This window comes from Rana temporaria, chromosome 8 (genome assembly GCF_905171775.1).
Source record: "Rana temporaria chromosome 8, aRanTem1.1, whole genome shotgun sequence".
Lineage (NCBI taxonomy): Eukaryota > Metazoa > Chordata > Amphibia > Anura > Ranidae > Rana > Rana temporaria.
In genome coordinates, this window is record NC_053496.1 from 40,862,921 (window position 1) to 40,880,469 (window position 17,549).

Sequence of the window (17,549 nt, forward strand, 5' to 3'; positions counted from 1 at the left end):
ATGAATTAAATAGCATTTTTGGTTTGCGGTGCTCTGATACAGTTTGGTTCCACAGGTGGCAAAATATGAAATTTAGAAAGAAGTAAACTGAAAATTGTAAAATCTATTTTTAAAAAAAATAACATGTTATACTTACCTCTTCTGTGCAGTTGGTTTTGCACAGAGCAGCCAATATCCTCCTCTTCTCGTGTCCCTCCTGGCCCCTCCCTCCTGTTAAGTGCCCCCACAGCAAGCAGATTTTACTATGGGGGCACCCCAGCCGAGCCGCAACTCCGCGTGTCCATTCAGACAGAGAGCAACGGTCCAACCCTATCCCCTTTCTCTCCTCATTGGCTGACTGACTTTGCTGCTGTCTCAGCCAATAAGAAGAGAAGTCCCAGGCAGCCAAGTCTTTCGTGCAACATTGCTGGATCTAGATGGCGCTCAGGTAAGTATTGTGAAGGCTGAGGGGGGCTTCTGCACACAGAAGGCTTTTTATCTTCATGTATAGAATGCATTAAGATAAAAAAAAAAAAAACTTCTGCTTTTACAAACACTTTAACTATAAGTAAATCCAGTCACTAAAATCTTATATAAGCTTTAACATGTCATATAGTGAACCTTAGTAATGTGTATAGAATTGTGTGCTTGCTTAAAGCGGAAGCTCCACCAAAAAAACAAAAAAAATCGAAAATGCTGCAAAAATAATAATAATAATAATAAAATGTTTTATACATACCTGAAGCGCCTGTTGCTAGGCAGATCTCATAATCTGTCACTTCCTGATTCGCGGTCCGTCTTCTTGCTTCTGCTCCTCGGCTGCCTCCAGGGGAATGGGGGAGCGGTGTCTTCTGGGACCTTGTGTGTGTCCCAGGAGACATCATCCAGTTATGTGCCTCTTGATCGATAATAACTCAAAGAGAGCAAAAAAAAACAGCGCAATATTGCCAGTAAAGTATAACATACAGTATTTATTCAATACCTGCTTACATCAAGGTTTAGTAAGATATGCAGAAGCGTCTACCTCCCCGAGGAAGTCACGTGACCAGTGACGCAACGTGTTGGGTGGAATCTTGTGACGTCACTCCCAGTGTGTACAGTGTACGGAAGTGTGGTGGGGAAGCGACTGTTTTTCTTCATACCTTTAATGGTCATTCCTTGGGGTGACCGGCCAATTCATTCATTGGTGGCGGTGGTTGCTGTTTGTTCATTTGTTTCACTGGATATATTCACTTACTTCTCATATAGGGAACCTTCTTTATGCTACACACACACCCCAAAAATATACCCCTAAACATGGTAATGACATTTTTAAATAAAACTTTTCCATTTTCAGTACATGCCTTATTTTAAACCAAGGATGCCATTACTGGATCTATGTCCTTTTTTATGCAATCCAGGCAGACAGGGGCAGGACAAGGGGGTGGGCAGGAGGCTGTATTCCTCAGCCCCGATGCAAAACAGCGGGCTGGCTTTTGGGAGGAGCTACTCAAATATCAAGATGCCTTGATGGGTAGATGTCAGTCTGGAGGAGTGGGTATTCCTAGGCAGGCTGTTTTTGCATGCTGAGCCTCCGTGATCAAAAGAACTGAAATCCAGTGAATGGAAGGGGTGGGACATGGACTCTCAGGCTTAGGAATAACGGACTAAATGATGATGGAAGTCCTATAGCCAGGAAATAAGCTGACCTGCTGAGAAGCTCACCGAGTATAAGCCATTTCAGTGCAGGAGAGGAGCCGGTGACTTGTCATTAAGGTTCCCCTAACGAGCTGGTTCCTCTAAGGACTGCGCAGGCGCAATCCTTGCCGATGGAAATCTCCGAACCTCGGCCGGCATTCAGGCTCATTCTTTAACATCCCCGTGGATTGGAGGATGTTAAAAAAAGAGCCAGGAGGCCGAGCGAGCCACTTTCCTCAAATTCCACGTCGCCCTGGATGCCGGCCGAGGTTTGGAGATTTTCGTTTTGCAAGGATTGCGCCTGCGCAGCCCTTAAGAGGAACCAGCTCGTTAGCCGGAACCAGATCGTCAGATCACCGGTACAACTGTGCAAGCCTGAAGAGAAGGCTGGAGGTCAGAAATTGAGTGGACCTTGGGCATCCTACACACACACAATAACATTGTTACATTTGCTGCTACTCTGTTTTATTTTTCTGCAGATCAAAGGGAGAGTTTCAATCTGCATTTGATGTTAGTTATTGCAACCTGACAGGTAAAAAGGTTTTAGTTTTTTTATTCCCCTCTGTTTACCATCTTATTATCCCTTACAGTCACCCAGGGGCGGACTGACACCTCATGGGGCCCCCGAGCAATAGAAGACTATGGGGCCCCCGGGCTTACAGATGGCCACCATGCCAGGAGGCAGTGCAGAGGCAGGGCAGTTAAAATGTCTGGATTTTCACATCAAAAGCATGTCGGTTTCAGACATATCAGGGACAGATGTAAAAAAAAACACAGATTTTGACATACTGTCACTGGTTTTATTGAGCCTGGCAACCCTGATGGGGCCCCCTGGTGGCATGGGGCCCTCGGGCAGTGCCCGAGAGCCCCAATTGTCAGTCCGCCCCTGCAGTCACCCCTATTAGCTCTAATTAACCCCCTCTTCCCCTTCTCCCCTGGACATTATGTTACTGCTGATTTTTTTTTTTTTTTTCAGATGTATTCAGGAATGGGATTCAGAGCCAATGCAGCATGTTTTCAGATGCTTCTGAGATGCTTTGATCTGCCATTGAGTTGCTTTAACCATTTTCTGATTTGTTTTCTATTCTTATTGATATCTCATTGACTCAGATGCCAACAAATGCCAATGTACAGGAGCCCTTAAAGTGGAGGTTCACCCAAAAACCTATTTTTTAACATTAGATTGATGCTCGTTTTGTGAAGGGGAATCGGGTGTTTTTTTACAATCGAAGCAGTACTTACCGTTTTAGAGAGCGATCTTCTCCGCCGCTTCCGGGTATGGGCTGCGGGACTGGGCGTTCCTATTTGATTGACAGTCTTCCGACAGGCTTCCGACGGTCGCATACATCGCGTCACGATTTTCCGAAAGTAGCCGAACGGCGGTGCGCAGGCGCCGTATAGAGCCGCACCGACGTTCGGCTTCTTTCGGCTACTCGTGACGCGATGTATGCGACCGTCGGAAGCCTGTCAATCAAATAGGAACGCCCAGTCCCGAAGACCATACCCGGAAGCGGCGGAGAAGATCGCTCTCTAAAACGGTAAGTACTGCTTCTATTTTAAAAAAACTACCCGATTCCCCTTGACAAAATAAGCCTCAATCTAATGTTACATTTTTTTTTTCGGGTGAACTCCCGCTTTAAGATGTATCTAAAGCCAGTTCTTTATTTTTACATTTTGAGTTGTATTTGAACCTCTGTCAGCATTTTTATGACTGTTGCATTCTTTGAGCTGCTATTTCATGCAATTAAGAAGCAGCAGGTTAAGTCACAGCAATTATCTGTCTGTGTTATAGTAAGAGTTAAAACAAGATCTCCCTCCATATGAATTATGGGAATTTTATGGAAGGAACTGTATAGTGCTCTGGAGCTTTCACTAGCCTGCAACTCCGGTGACACCAAGTGGACACAACAGGAATATCATTTGAAGAGTCAATGCCAATGGTTATCAAATTATGAGGTATAGGGGAACTCAACTGTGGCCCCTAAAAGCATTGAAGGGCCACAAATAAGATTCCGTGTAGTGTAATGCTACAGAAGATTGTCGGAGACAAGAAACATACTAGAATATATGGTCAGAAACTACGAACATACTATTATAAATGGCCAGAGACTAGGAACATACTAGAATAAATGATCAGAGACCACAAACACTAGAATAAATGGTCAGAGACTACAAACACTAGAATAAATGGCCAGAGACTACGGACATACTAGAATAAATGATCAGAGACTACAGACATACTATAATAAATGGTCAGAGACTACAAACATAATATAATAAATGGTCAGAGACTACAAACATAATATAATAAATGGTCAGAGACTACGAACATAATATAATAAATGGTCAGAGACTACGAACATAATATAATAAATGATCAGAGACCACAAACATACTATAATAAATGGTCAGAGGCTACAAACATACTAGAAAAAATGGACAGAGACTACAAACACTAGAATAAATGGTCAAAAACTATGGACATACTAGAATAAATTGGCAGAAACTAAAGACATACTAGAATAAATGGTCAGAGACTACAAACATACTAGAATAAATGGTCAGAGACTATGAACATACTAGAATAAATGATCAGAGACTACAGACATACTAGAACAAATGATCAGAGACTACAGACATACTAGAATAAATGGTCAGAGACTACGAACATACTAGAATAAATGATCAGAGACTACAGACATACTATAATAAATGGTCAGAGACTACGAACATACTATAATAAATGGTCAAACACTATGGACATACTAGAATAAATGGTCAGAGACTACGGACATACTATAATAAATGGTCAGAGACTATGAACATGCTAGAATAAATGATCAGAGACTACAGACATACTAGAAAAAATGGTCAGAGACCAGGAATGGACTGGCCATTGGGACTACAGGGAGTTTCCCGGTGGGCCGATGGCTCAGCGGGCCTGCTTCAGTGACAACGACCTGCCGCCCCCCTCCGCTCCTCTGTCTCTCCCTTCCCGCAGCGCTCACCTCCTCTCCCTCCCCGCAACGCTCACCTGGGGGGACAAAGAAGCAGGGGGAGGACCAGAGGAGCAGGGGGGGCGACAGAGGAGCATGGGGGAGGGGACAGACAGCTGACTTAACAGCTATAGCCTGGGAGTTTCTCACTTCTGCCTAATCTTGTAACATAAGGGGGGGGCACCAAACTGATTCTTTTCCCCGGGTGAAATAATGTCTAGCTTCCCCACTTGTACTCCCTATAAGAGTACCAGTACCAGCCGTTCTACTCTAATAAAGTAGAACGGCTAGTGCAGTGGTTCTCAACCTTCTAGGGCCGTGACCCCTTGATAACATTTCCCAAGTTGTGGTGACCCCTAACAGTAAAATTACTTTCATAGAGTGGGTTGTCAGCACCCAAGGCAAGACAAGTAATTTACGCCCCTAACCCACAGACATTTAGCGCTCCCTGAGTCCTTTTATTGGCAACTATAATCGCAGGTAGTGTAACTCACTGTCTAAAGCTCTGTGGTGTCTTGTAGCAGTGACACCTATGCCAAAATCAGGAGATAGGGTCTCCTCCAGCCCCTCCCACTTCACATTCCTCACCAGTCAGCTGACATTTAGTCTTTGTCCCCCAGCCATGCCGTAAACTGAATGGGCGCCTGCGAAGAGGCTGAGTGGGCAGATGTGGGCTCCAGGGATAGCCCTGCTGGGTGGCTGCAAAAATGCTGGGAGAGTGATACGGGCTTCAGGAACAGCCCAGGATTTGGTGACCCCTGGTAAATCACCATATGACCCCTGAGGGGGTCCTGACCCCCAGGTTGAGAACCACTTGGCTAGTGAAGGGGGAGAGAGGGCTTGGGTGGCAGGGGGGGGGGGGGGTGCAGGATTTGTCCGGCCGCCATGGGAGAGACCTGTCAAAGTGGGACAGTCTGGATGAAGTCCAGGGACAAATTTTTGTCCCAGTCCAGCCCTGTCAGAGACTACGGACATACTAGAATAAATGGTCTAAGACTACAAACATACTAGAATAAATGATCAAAGACTACAGGCATACTAGAATAAATGGTCAGAGACTACGAACATACTAGAATAAATGGTCAGAGACTACGAACATACTAGAATAAATGGTCAGAGACTACGAACATACTAGAATAAATGGTCAGAGACTATGAACATACTAGAATAAATGGTCAGAGACTACGAACATACTAGAATAAATGGTCAGAGACTATGAACATACCGGTACTAGAATAAATGGTCAGAGACTATGAACATACTAGAATAAATGGTCAGAGACTATGAACATACTAGAATAAATGGTCAGAGACTATGAACATACTAGAATAAATGGTCAGAGACTACGAACATACTAGAATAAATGGTCAGAGACTACGAACATACTAGAATAAATGGTCAGAGACAACGAACATACTAGAATAAATGGTCAGAGACTACGAACCAGGGGCGGACTGACCATCGGGCACTTCGGGCATGGACCGAGGGCCCGTGACCAGTAGAGGGCCCCATGACAGCTTCCCCTTCGATCTACCCGTCAATCACAGCTAGCTGACGGGTAGATCGGGTCCCGAATCACTGCTTCCTGCTAAGAGACTGCAGTGTAAACAAGACCTCTTGTGATACGCGCCTCTGGCCGGCCCCTCCTTCTCTTCCGTCCACCCCAGGTGCTTCTATTTGTCATCACCTCGGACAGACGAGAAGAGAGGAGGGGCCCGGCGGGGAGGAGCGCATCACGAGAGGTATGTTTACAGCCGCTTCCCGCACTACTCTGCATCTAGGAAGGAAAACTTGTATGCTGTGCTGTGTCCCTATACAGTATGTGCCCAGCATCCTGAACATGCCCCATGCCCTAGAGTCTGCCCATACCCTGCTCTCTCTGCCCCATACCCTGCTCTCTCTGCCCCATGCCCTGATATCTGCCCATACCCTGCTCTCTGCCCCATGCCCTGCTATCTGCACATACCCTGCTCTGTCTGCCCCATGCCCTGCTATCTGCCCATACCCTGCTCTGTCTGCCCCATGCCCTGATTTCTGCCCATACCTTGCTCTCTGCCACATGCCCTGATATATGCCCCATGCCCTGATGTCTGCCCATGCCCTGCTCTGTGCCCCATGCCCTGCTTTCTCCCCCCATGCCTTGCTCTTTGCCCCATGTCCTACTCTTTGTCCCCATGCTCTGATGTGTGCCCTCATTCCCTGATATCTGCCCCATGGCCTGCTCTGTGCCCCCATGCCCTCATGTCTGCCCCATCCTCTGATGTCTACCCAATGCCCTGATGTCTGCCCCCATGCCTTGCTTTTTGCCTCATGCTATGATGTGTGCCCCTTTGCCCTGCTCTGTGCCCCCTTGCCCTGCATCCCATGCTCTGATGTGTGCCCCGATGTGTGCCCCATGCCCTGCTCCGTGTCCCCATGCCCTGCTGCCTGCCCCCATGCCCTTCTGTGTGCCCCAATGATGTGTCCTGTGATGTGTCCCATGACCTACTGTGTGCCCCGTGATAAGTCATACTTTGTGCCCCATGGCCTACTATGTGTCCCACTGTGTGCCCAATTCCCTTTGGCCCTGTGATGTGTCCTGAGCCCCCATGCCCTGCTGTCTGCCCCATGCCCTGATGTCTGCCCAATGGCCTGCTCTGTGCCCCCATGCCCTAATGTCTGCCCCATGCACTGCTCTTTGCCCCATGCCCTGCTGTCTATTCTATGCCCTGCTCCGTGCCCCCATGCCCTAATGTCTGCCCCATGCCCTGCTGTCTGCCCTATGCCCTGCTCTATGCCCCGATGTCCTGATGTCTTTCCCATGCTCTGATCTCTACCCCATGCCATACTCTGTGCCCCCTTGCTCTGCTCTGTGCCCCCATGCCCTGCTATCTACCACATGCCCTGATGTCTGTCCCATGCCCTGCTCTATGCCCTGATGTCTGCCCCATGCTCTGATGTCTACCCCATGCCATGCTCTAGGCCCCCTTGCCCTGCTGTGTGCCCCATGCCCTGATGTCTGCCCCATGCCCTTCTCTGTGCCCCCATGCCCTGATGTCTGCCCCACACCCTGCTCTGTGCCCCATGCCCAGCTTTCTGTCCCATGCTCTGATGTCTGCCCCCATGCCCTGCTGTCTGTCCCATGCCCTGCTGTGTTCCCCCATGCACCAATGTTTTCCCCATGCTCTGATGTCAACCCAATGCCCTGCTCCGTGCCCCCATGCCCTGATGTCTGCCCCCATACCCTGCTGTCTGCCCCATGCCCTGTTGTGTGCATCATGCTCTTCTCTGTGCCCCCATGCCCTGCCGTCTACCCCATGAACTGCTCTTTACCCCCATGCCCTGATGTGTGCCCCCATGCCCTGATGTGTGCCCCATGCCCCGCTCTTTGCCCCGATGCCCTGCTCTGTGCCCCCATGCCCTGCTCTGTGCCCCCATGATGTGTGTGGGTGTGGCTTGAGCATGGATACAGGGGGCCCCATGATCTCCTGTTGCCCAGGGGCCCCATGAGTTGTCAGTCCGCCCCTGAGGTGGTGCCCAACAGTTTCCACCAATTTGGACCCAGGAGCCTGTTCTAAAATGCACCTGCTGCTCAGCACTGCCCTGACATGATCCACCAGCCCCCCTTCTTTAGTTGATCCATCAAGTTCTGCTGCTACAATGGGGGATGGATGGGTGTCCCCTGACTGCAAGAACCGGAGTAGCCTACCTCCGACAGTGCCAAGCCCTATGCAAATGCTTCCAGAGATGTCCCAGCAGTGGACAGTTGGCATGGCCATTCTGATGTCCATCATCATCCTGCTTATTCTGATGGGCAATATCATGGTCATTGTGGCCATAGGAAAGAACCAGCGTCTGCAAACACTAACCAATGTCTTCATCACTTCCTTAGCCTGTGCAGACCCCATCATGGGCTTGTTTGTGGTGCCCCTGGGGGCCACCCTTGTGGTGAGTGGCACCTGGCTGTATGGCTCCATCTTCTGTGAGTTCTGGACCTCAGTGGAAGTTTTGTGTGTGACTGCCAGCATTGAGACCCTTTGTGTCATTGGCATTAACAGGTATATTGCCATTACCTCACCCTTCCGATACCAGAGCCTTCTCACAAAGGCCAGGGCAAAGGGCATTGTCTGTTTTGTGTGGGCATTTTCTGCCCTTCCTACCCATCATGATGCACTGGTGGAGGGATACTGATTATCAGTGCTGGGACAAGGCCACCTGGTGCCCAGGGCGAAGATGGCAAACTGCGCCACCCCCGGTTGTAAAGAAGGAGCGACTTATGGGACCCAGTTACACTAAGGCTCAGTTCACACCTAGGCGTTTTTTTCGTTTATGTTATTTTCTTCTTTTTTTTTTTTTCGGAAATTCAGGAAATTAAAAAAAAAAAAAAAAATGTGTTTTTGTTTCATTCGTTTTTTTTATTTTTTCGGAAATTCGGGAAAATCGAAAACATTTTTTTTTCCGTTTTATTCGTTTTTTTGCTTTTTTCGGAAATTCAAAAATTCAGAATTCTGAAATTCGAAATTCAGAATTTTCGGATTTCTGAAAAAGCAAAAAAAGAATAAAACGGAAAAAACTAAATTTCCGGAAAAAAACAAATATAACGAAAATTAAAAAAATGTCAAATTTTAGATTTTCGTATTTCGAATTTTTCAATTTTTCGAAATTTCAAATTTTTCATTTTTTATTTTTCGAATTTCGAATTTTCAAATTTCGAATTTTTCATTTTCGAATTCTCAACTTTTTTATTTTTCGAATTTACAAATTTTGAATTTTCGAATATTAGAATTTTCGAATTTTTTATTTTTCGAATTTACAAATTTTTTATTTTCGAAATTTTGAATTTTCGAAAATGAAAAATTCGAAAATTCGAAAAATACAAAATTTGAAAATTCGAAAAATTAAAAAAAAATTGAAAATTCGAAAATTAAAAAAATTAAAAGAATTTTCGAAATTGTGGAATTTTCGATTTTTTTAATTTTAGATTTTTCGAAATTCTGAAATCCCGAATTTTCGAATACATTTTTTTTCGTATTTCCGAATGTTTTAATTTCCAAATTTTCCGAAATTTTCGGAAATTTGGATTTCGAATTTTAGAATGTCACTGGTGATGTCAGTGGCAGTTAGGTCCCCCAGCGTCAGTTAATGTCAGATTGTTTGCCACACTATCGTAGTCCCATTATAAGCCACTGATCGCCGCCATTATTACTATAAAAAATACAAATAAATATATATCCCGTAGTTTGTAGGCGCTATAACTTTCACACAAACCTATCACTATACACTTTTTGGGATTTTTGTTTAACAAAGACATAGCAGAATACATATTGGCCCAAAAAAAATAAAGAGATTAGATTTGTTTACATATTTCTTTTATTTATTGGATATGTTTTATAGCAGAAAGTAAAAAATATTGTAAAAAAAAAAAAAAGATATACATTTCGTTTAGGTACAGCATTTTGTGACTGCGCAGTTGCCAGTTAAATAGAAAAAAATGGCCTGGTCATTAAAGGGAGGTAAAGTCTACTCTGGGCTGAAGTGGTTAACAATTGCTGGACTTTTTCTGAATGGACGTTGTATACTACCTTCATTGTTAATGGAGTGTGTGCAGCACTTTATATCTTCCCCTTAACGTAAATTGGGCAATGGAGTGTGTGTACCATTTACACTTTCCCTTCACACCTTTCTATAGACTGGGGAATGGAGTGTGTGGCCCAATGGAATGTGTGCAACACTTTATATGTTCCCCTTTATAGACAGCGCAATGGCGTGTGTGCAACACTTTATATCTTCCCCTTTATAGACAGGGCAATGGCGTGTGTGCAACACTTTATATCTTCCCCTTTATAGACAGGGCAATGGCGTGTGTGCAACACTTTATATCTTCCCCTTTATAGACAGGGCAATGGCGTGTGTGCAACACTTTGTCATTTCCCATCCGCTTCCCTCACATGTTTCGCCTCCCCTAGAACTCGGCCCCCTGTTGTAGTTGGAGGCCGCATTTCTGTGACCATGGCAACAGTCCCCCAGGTGACGTCACCCCACTAATGGCTCCTCCCCAGCCTCGCGAGATCTGGTGGCATCGTGAGAAGAGAGTACGGGTTTCTGAGTGTGGAGGAGAGAGGCGCTCCGAGGACGGTGAGTGTGTTGGGGGGCTGAGGGGAGGTGTGTGCGTGTCCCGGGCAGTGAAGGTGGTTCTGTGTGGATGGGAGTACGGGGGAGCGGACAGGAATGTGGGAGGGGGAGGGAAAGGGAGAGCGCATCTTCCTCTGCGGCCTATGAGTCTTCCTTTACGGATCACCGCCAGTACAGAGCCGGCCTGACCGATATCCCTCCGCCAGTCATTTACTGACCATATCCCTCCGCCGGCTCATTTCTCTCATTATACGGAGAATACCCAATGTATGGTCGTTAACCCACCGCCGTGAGATTCCCCCCCTCGTTAACCCACCGCCGTGAGATTCCCCCCCTCGTTAACCCACCGCCGTGAGATTCCCCCCCTCGTTAACCCACCGCCGTGAGATTCCCCCCCTCGTTAACCCACCGCCATGAGATTCTACCCACCGCCTTGAGATCTCCCCCCCCCCGTTAACCCACCACAGTGAGATCCCCCCCCTCGTTAACCCACCACAGTGAGATCCCCCCCCCCCTCGTTAACCCACCGCCGTGAGATTCCCCCCCTCGTTAACCCACCGCCGTGAGATTCCCCCCCTCGTTAACCCACCGCCGTGAGATTCCCCCCCTCGTTAACCCACCGCCGTGAGATTCCCCCCCCCGTTAACCCACCGCCGTGAGACCCCCGTTAACCCACCGCCATGAGATTCTACCCACCGCCGTGAGATTCTCCCCCCCCCCCCCCCCCCCGTTAACCCACCACAGTGAGATCCCCCCCCCCCGTTAACCCACCACAGTGAGATCCCCCCCCCCCCGTTAACCCACCACAGTGAGATCCCCCCCCCCCCCGTTAACCCACAGCAGTGAGATTCTCCCCCCCCCCCCCCCCGTTAACCCACAGCAGTGAGATTCTCCCCCCCCCCCGTTAACCCACCGCAGTGAGATTCTCCCCCCCCCCCCCCGTTAACCCACCGCAGTGAGATTCTCCCCCCCCCGTTAACCCACCGCAGTGAGATTCTCCCCCCCCCGTTAACCCACCGCAGTGAGATTCTCCCCCCCCCCGTTAACCCACCGCAGTGAGATTCTCCCCCCCCCCCCCCCCCGTTAACCCACAGCAGGGGGATTCCCCCCCCCCCCCCCGTTAACCCACCGCAGTGAGATTCTCCCCCCCCCCCCCTCCGTTAACCCACCGCAGTGAGATTCCCCACCGCAGTGAGATTCTCCCCCCCCCCCCCCGTTAACCCACCGCAGTGAGATTCTCCCCCCCCGTTAACCCACCGCAGTGAGATTCTCCCCCCCCCCGTTAACCCACCGCAGTGAGATTCTCCCCCCCCCCCGTTAACCCACCGCAGTGAGATTCTCCCCCCCCGTTAACCCACCGCAGTGAGATTCTCCCCCCCCGTTAACCCACCGCAGTGAGATTCTCCCCCCCCCCGTTAACCCACCGCAGTGAGATTCTCCCCCCCCCCCGTTAACCCACCGCAGTGAGATTCTCCCCCCCCCCCCCCGTTAACCCACCGCAGTGAGATTCTCCCCCCCCCCCCCGTTAACCCACCGCAGTGAGATTCTCCCCCCCCCCCCGTTAACCCACCGCTGTGAGATTTCTCCCCCCCCCCCTCCTGTTAACCCACCGCCGTGAGATTCTCCTCCCCATTAACCCACCGCCGTGCGGAGCCTGCCAGGAAGTGTGCATGGTGCTGCGCTAATCACCGCCAGGGAGACATTTCCCGATCTCTGCAGCCGAGCATCGGGACAATGTCTCCCTGGCTGTGATTAGCGCACCACCGTGCAGACTTCCTGGCAGGCTCTGCACGTGGAGTGTACAAACACGCTGGCGCTCATCCTTACTGACCAGCCGGTGCAGTTGTACTGCGGCAGGTTGGCTCCCCTGGGCGAACCGACGTAACTATGTCGGTTTGCCTTTTGACCACTAGGGGGCCCGTGCCCGGCGGTCGTGATGACCGTCGGGCACCTGTGATCGCTCCACACAGACACACAACGGAGATCTGTTGATGTAAACAGACAGATCTCCGTGCTGTCAGGGGTGAGAGAGCGATCTGTTCATACCAAGTATGAACAACGATCAGTCTCCTCACCCAGGCAGTTCCCTCGAGTACCCCAAGGCTCTGTCCGGGGACCAATTCTGTTTAAATTATCCATAAATGAATAAAAAGCGTTTGCTGACAAGGGCGATGACTTCACAGCAGGGTATAGAAACCTTACAAAAAGAACTCAATAAAATAAAGGGACGGGCAACTACATGGCAAATGCGGTTTATTGTTCAGAAATGTAAAAGTAATGCACGTGGGAGCCAAAACCCTGAATGCAAGTTACTCACTATGGGAGAACCAATGGGGGATTCCGAGATGGCGAAGAATCTGGGGATCCTAGTAGATGGCAGGCGCAGCAATGCCAAGCTGCAGCAAGTAGAATTTTAACATGCATGAAAAAGTGGAATTACTCGAGAGAAGACTATAATTCTACCACTTTATAAGACTCTGGTTTGGCCACATCTTGAATATGCCATCCAGTTCTGGTCACCAGTTTTCTGTACGGATGTGGTGGAACTGTAGAGAGCCCAGAGAAGGGCGACAAAGCTAATTGGGGACTGGAGGATCTCGGAAGGAAAGAATATAAGCATTAAATTCTCCCTGGAGAAGAGACGCTTGAGAAGAGATATGACAGCGATATACCTCAATGGTGATTCTAGCAAACGGTGGAATATTATTCAGTTTCAGGGAGCTTAAGAAGAAATGCGGCCACTCAATGAAATTGGAGAAAAAGCGGTTTCAATTTAAACTGCGTAGGTGGGTTCTTTACTGTTCGAGCGTTAAGGATGTGGAACTCCCTTCCACAATCGGGGGGGGGGGAGGGAATGTCGAATCATTTAAAAAAAACTGTTGGATGGGCATCTTTGCGAAAGCAATATACAGGGATAGAGCAATATTGCTGACATAAACGCACTCTCACATCCACATGGGTTGAGTTAGTTGATCTGGTTTCTTTATTAAACCTTAAAATTTATGAAAACTGTGAACGACTTTTTTTCAACCGGTACTTGCTCCCTTTTTCTCATTCCTCACCCTGGTGGGGATGACGTAGCCCTCGCTCCGTAAACCAACCTGCTGTACCATTTTCATGTATAGGGTAGCCTATTGAAATGAATGGGTTAAATATGACACACAAAAACACATCGTCACATCTAGGGGTGCAACGGATCAAAAAACTCACGGATCGGATCGATCCTCGGATCAGGAGTCACGGATCGGATCATTTTCGGATCAGCAAAAAAAAAAAAAAAAAGACAAATCTTGTTACACCCACCAGAGTTTTAGATTTCACAGTTCTTCTCAACACAAAACTGAGCTTATGTGCTTAAATACAGTGTTTGGAAATCCGACGGACTGTTTATTGCTAATATGACAGAACACCTCTTGATTTTCACATTTAAACAGTCCGTCAGATTTACAAATACTGTATTTAAGCGTATAAGCTCTGTTTTGTGTTGAAATAACTGCATCTCGCAATACTTATATGTGCAGCCAAGTGGAAGTCGCAGCCCCATGTACGAAAGTGGTGTCACCAGTTCCCTACTGTGACCTGAACTATCCCAATCATCAGATCCCTTTAGTGTCATTGATCGGCGGGCTGAGTGTCTAGTGAAAATCCCCCCTATGTGCTCAGTCCATACAGATCCCCCCGATCGCCTCCTCTCTCTTCTCTGGCAAGCAGCAGGACGCCCAGTGCGGCGGCGGCAGCGGCTCCCCGTGTGGATTCCTCAAGGTGCAGCATGGAGCTCATCGCTGGGCTGTTAGGAGTCAATGACGTATTGAGCTCAAGTGCCCACAAACTTCCGAGGAGCAGCCTGCATCCCCCGCGCCGGGTGGACCTTCGATAGCTAGACCGAAGCCGCGGCCTTTCCTATAGACCGGGAGGCGCGTGGATCGCCGTGTGTCCCGACCTGAAGGTGCTGATCCATACGGATCAGTTGCACCCCTAGTGACAATACTTGATGTCTTCCCACTGTCATATGGCATTCTTGTGCCACATTGCCTACACACCGTCACGGTTTTATCCACTAACCTCTTTCCTTCATCATTATATTTGACATGGAAGACAAAATGCTCCCATACAGGGGATTTAAATGACGCGGGGCATTCAAGCTCCTCCATTCGCCATGACCACGCTGTGTGTGGACTGAACATGCGCAAATTATTATTATTATTTTATTTTTTTTAGAAAACAATCCTCGGATCACGTGTGTGCGGTTCGGATCAATCTTTTTCGGTTCGGATCACGGATCAATGACGATCCGTTGCACCCCTAGTCACATCTGTGGACGTGGAAATGGATCCCTAGGGCCCTTTCACACCTTGCAAGAAATGTTTCCCTTTAAATCTTATCGGACTCTTCACACCGCTTCAGTGCATTTTGAAAAGTCCCGCAAGCCGCATCTTGGGTGCGGTGTTCAAAAGCGCACCTTCTCATTGAAACCCGCTGGTTTGCACCCTACACTGCCACATTTGACACTTTTTTTTGGGGGGGGGGGTCTCCAAGCATTTCTGGCCCCTCCAACGCCCCCCTTACCCCCGCTACCTTCTGGGACACATAGGTCCCAGAAGACAGCGGGATCATTCAGAAAGAGCGGCTGGAAACTGGCTGTGGAGCCTCAAGGATTTACAAAGCGGCTCGAGGTGCCAACATCGCGGGATCCCAGGATGGGTAAGTAACCTTATATTTAAAAGTCAGCAGTTACAGTGTTTTTTTGTTTTTTTCTATCCAGACTGGAGCTCCTAACCACTTCAATAATGGGCATTTTCACCCCCTTCCTGCCCACGCCAATTTTCAGCTTTCAGCACTGTCACGCTTTGAATGACAATTGCGCGGACGTGCGACGTGGCTCCCAAACAATTGACGTACTTTTTCCCCACAAATAGATATTTGATCTCTGCGGTTTTAATTTTTTGCGCTATAAACAAAAAAAAACTGAAAATTTTGAAAAAAACACAATATTTTTTGCTATAATAAATATCCCATTTTCTTTAACAAAAACAAAAATATTCTTCTACAAGTTTTTGGTAAATAAAACCCACAATAAGCGTATAATGATTGGTTTGCGCAAAAATTATAGCGCCTTCATAATGGGGGATAGTTTTATGCCAATTTTATTTTTTACTAGTAATGGCAGTTATCTGCGATTTTTGTCAGGACTGCGATATTGCGGTGGACAGATCGGACAACTTTGGCACTATTTTGGGACCATTCACATTTATACAGCGAACAGTGCTATAAATATGCACTGATTACTGTATAAATGTGACTGGCAGGGAAGGGGTTAACACTAGGGGGCGATCAAGGGGTTAAATGTGGGTGCCCGATGTGTGTTCCAACGTACAAGGGACGCACCATCGGTTTCCTCTCCCTAACAGGAAGTGGATCTCTTTGTGTTTACACACAGAGATCCACGTCCCTGGCTCTGTAACTGACGATCACGGGTAACTGACGATCACGGGTAACTGACGATCACGGGTAACTGACGATCACGGGTAACTGACGATCACGGGTAACTGACGATCACGGGTAACTGACGATCACGGGTAACTGACGATCACGGGTAACTGACGATCACGGGTAACTGACGATCACGGGTAACTGACGATCACGGGTAACTGACAGACACCGCGGCCGCAAGGCACGTGCCACAGCACCCGAGTGATGCGGCCGGGAGGCCCGAGGACGTCATATGACGGCCACCCAGGATGGCAGAGCCACCTTGTGGCCGTCATATTACAATAGCCAGAATGTGAAGTGGTTAAGGTTTAAACATGTAATACAGACAGATTTAGCCGCTGCGATATATACGTCTTTAAAAATAATACCAAATTTCATAAACAAAAATATTGCTTTTTGACAAACAGTGCAACTTTAAAATATAAAAGAAAAACTGTAAAACTCTATTGGCTTTAATGCCATTGCACATATTGCCTAAATATATTAGCAACATTAACTATAAAGGAAAACCTTTTTTCTTAATTGTATTTTCTTTCAGCAGCTCAGTAGATGCCCCCTACTCATTCTTATGTGGTAGTGCAGTACATGTTTAACCACTTTAAGCTCCGGAGGGTTCAAACCCCCCCCCCCCCCCCCCCCCCTTCATGACCAGGCCATTTTTTGCGACATGGCACTGTGTTACTTTAACTGACCATTTAAAAAAAAAAAAAGACAAATCATTTTATTTGGGTATATCCTATATAACCTCTACTTTTGTATATTTGTGCTGCAATCGCACAGTTCTGGGGTCAAATGCTACAACATGGAAATCAAGGCATTTAAAGTAACGGTTTTGGATACAAAATGTGGAGTAAACTCGTAAATGCTTATTTGTACAGATGGCTGAAGAACTCGCAAAGCAGTTGGCTGGATACAAAGCCCAGCTCCATCAGGTGGAGGCAGCGCTGACCGCTGATGCTGACAATGAGGATTTGCTGAAACTGAAGAAGGATTTAACGGTGAGTGTGCGCCACAATGGTTCCTATAGGCTTGTATTCCCTTTAGTAGTAGTGAGAGCTGCTGTTTGTGTTCATCTGTGTGCAAGAAGCATGTGTGATCTTAAAGTGTGTGTCTGGGGGGAAATTAAAAGGGGAAAAAATGGTTTTCACTGCATCTGGAATACATGGATGTTTCCCCATTTTTCTTTTTCACTTTAACCTTTTGGCTGCCAGAGCTATTTTTGAATATTTTTTTTTTTGCCCACGTTTAATACATTTATGCCTGAAGATTACACAAAACCCCCAAACATATATATAT

At 47.6% G+C, this 17,549-nt stretch overlaps 1 protein-coding gene across 1 annotated transcript in view; it reads left to right on the forward strand.

Moving 5' to 3' along the window:
* Positions 1-10,577: 10,577 nt before the first annotated feature.
* SMNDC1 (survival motor neuron domain containing 1) overlaps positions 10,578-17,549 on the forward strand; it is a 29,877-nt gene continuing 22,905 nt past the window's right edge. The window contains exons 1-2 of the mRNA XM_040361641.1: positions 10,578-10,766; positions 17,132-17,251. Of these exons, the coding sequence (XP_040217575.1) occupies positions 17,132-17,251 (120 nt within the window). The 5' untranslated portion in view covers positions 10,578-10,766. The remainder of the gene's footprint in view (positions 10,767-17,131; positions 17,252-17,549) is intronic.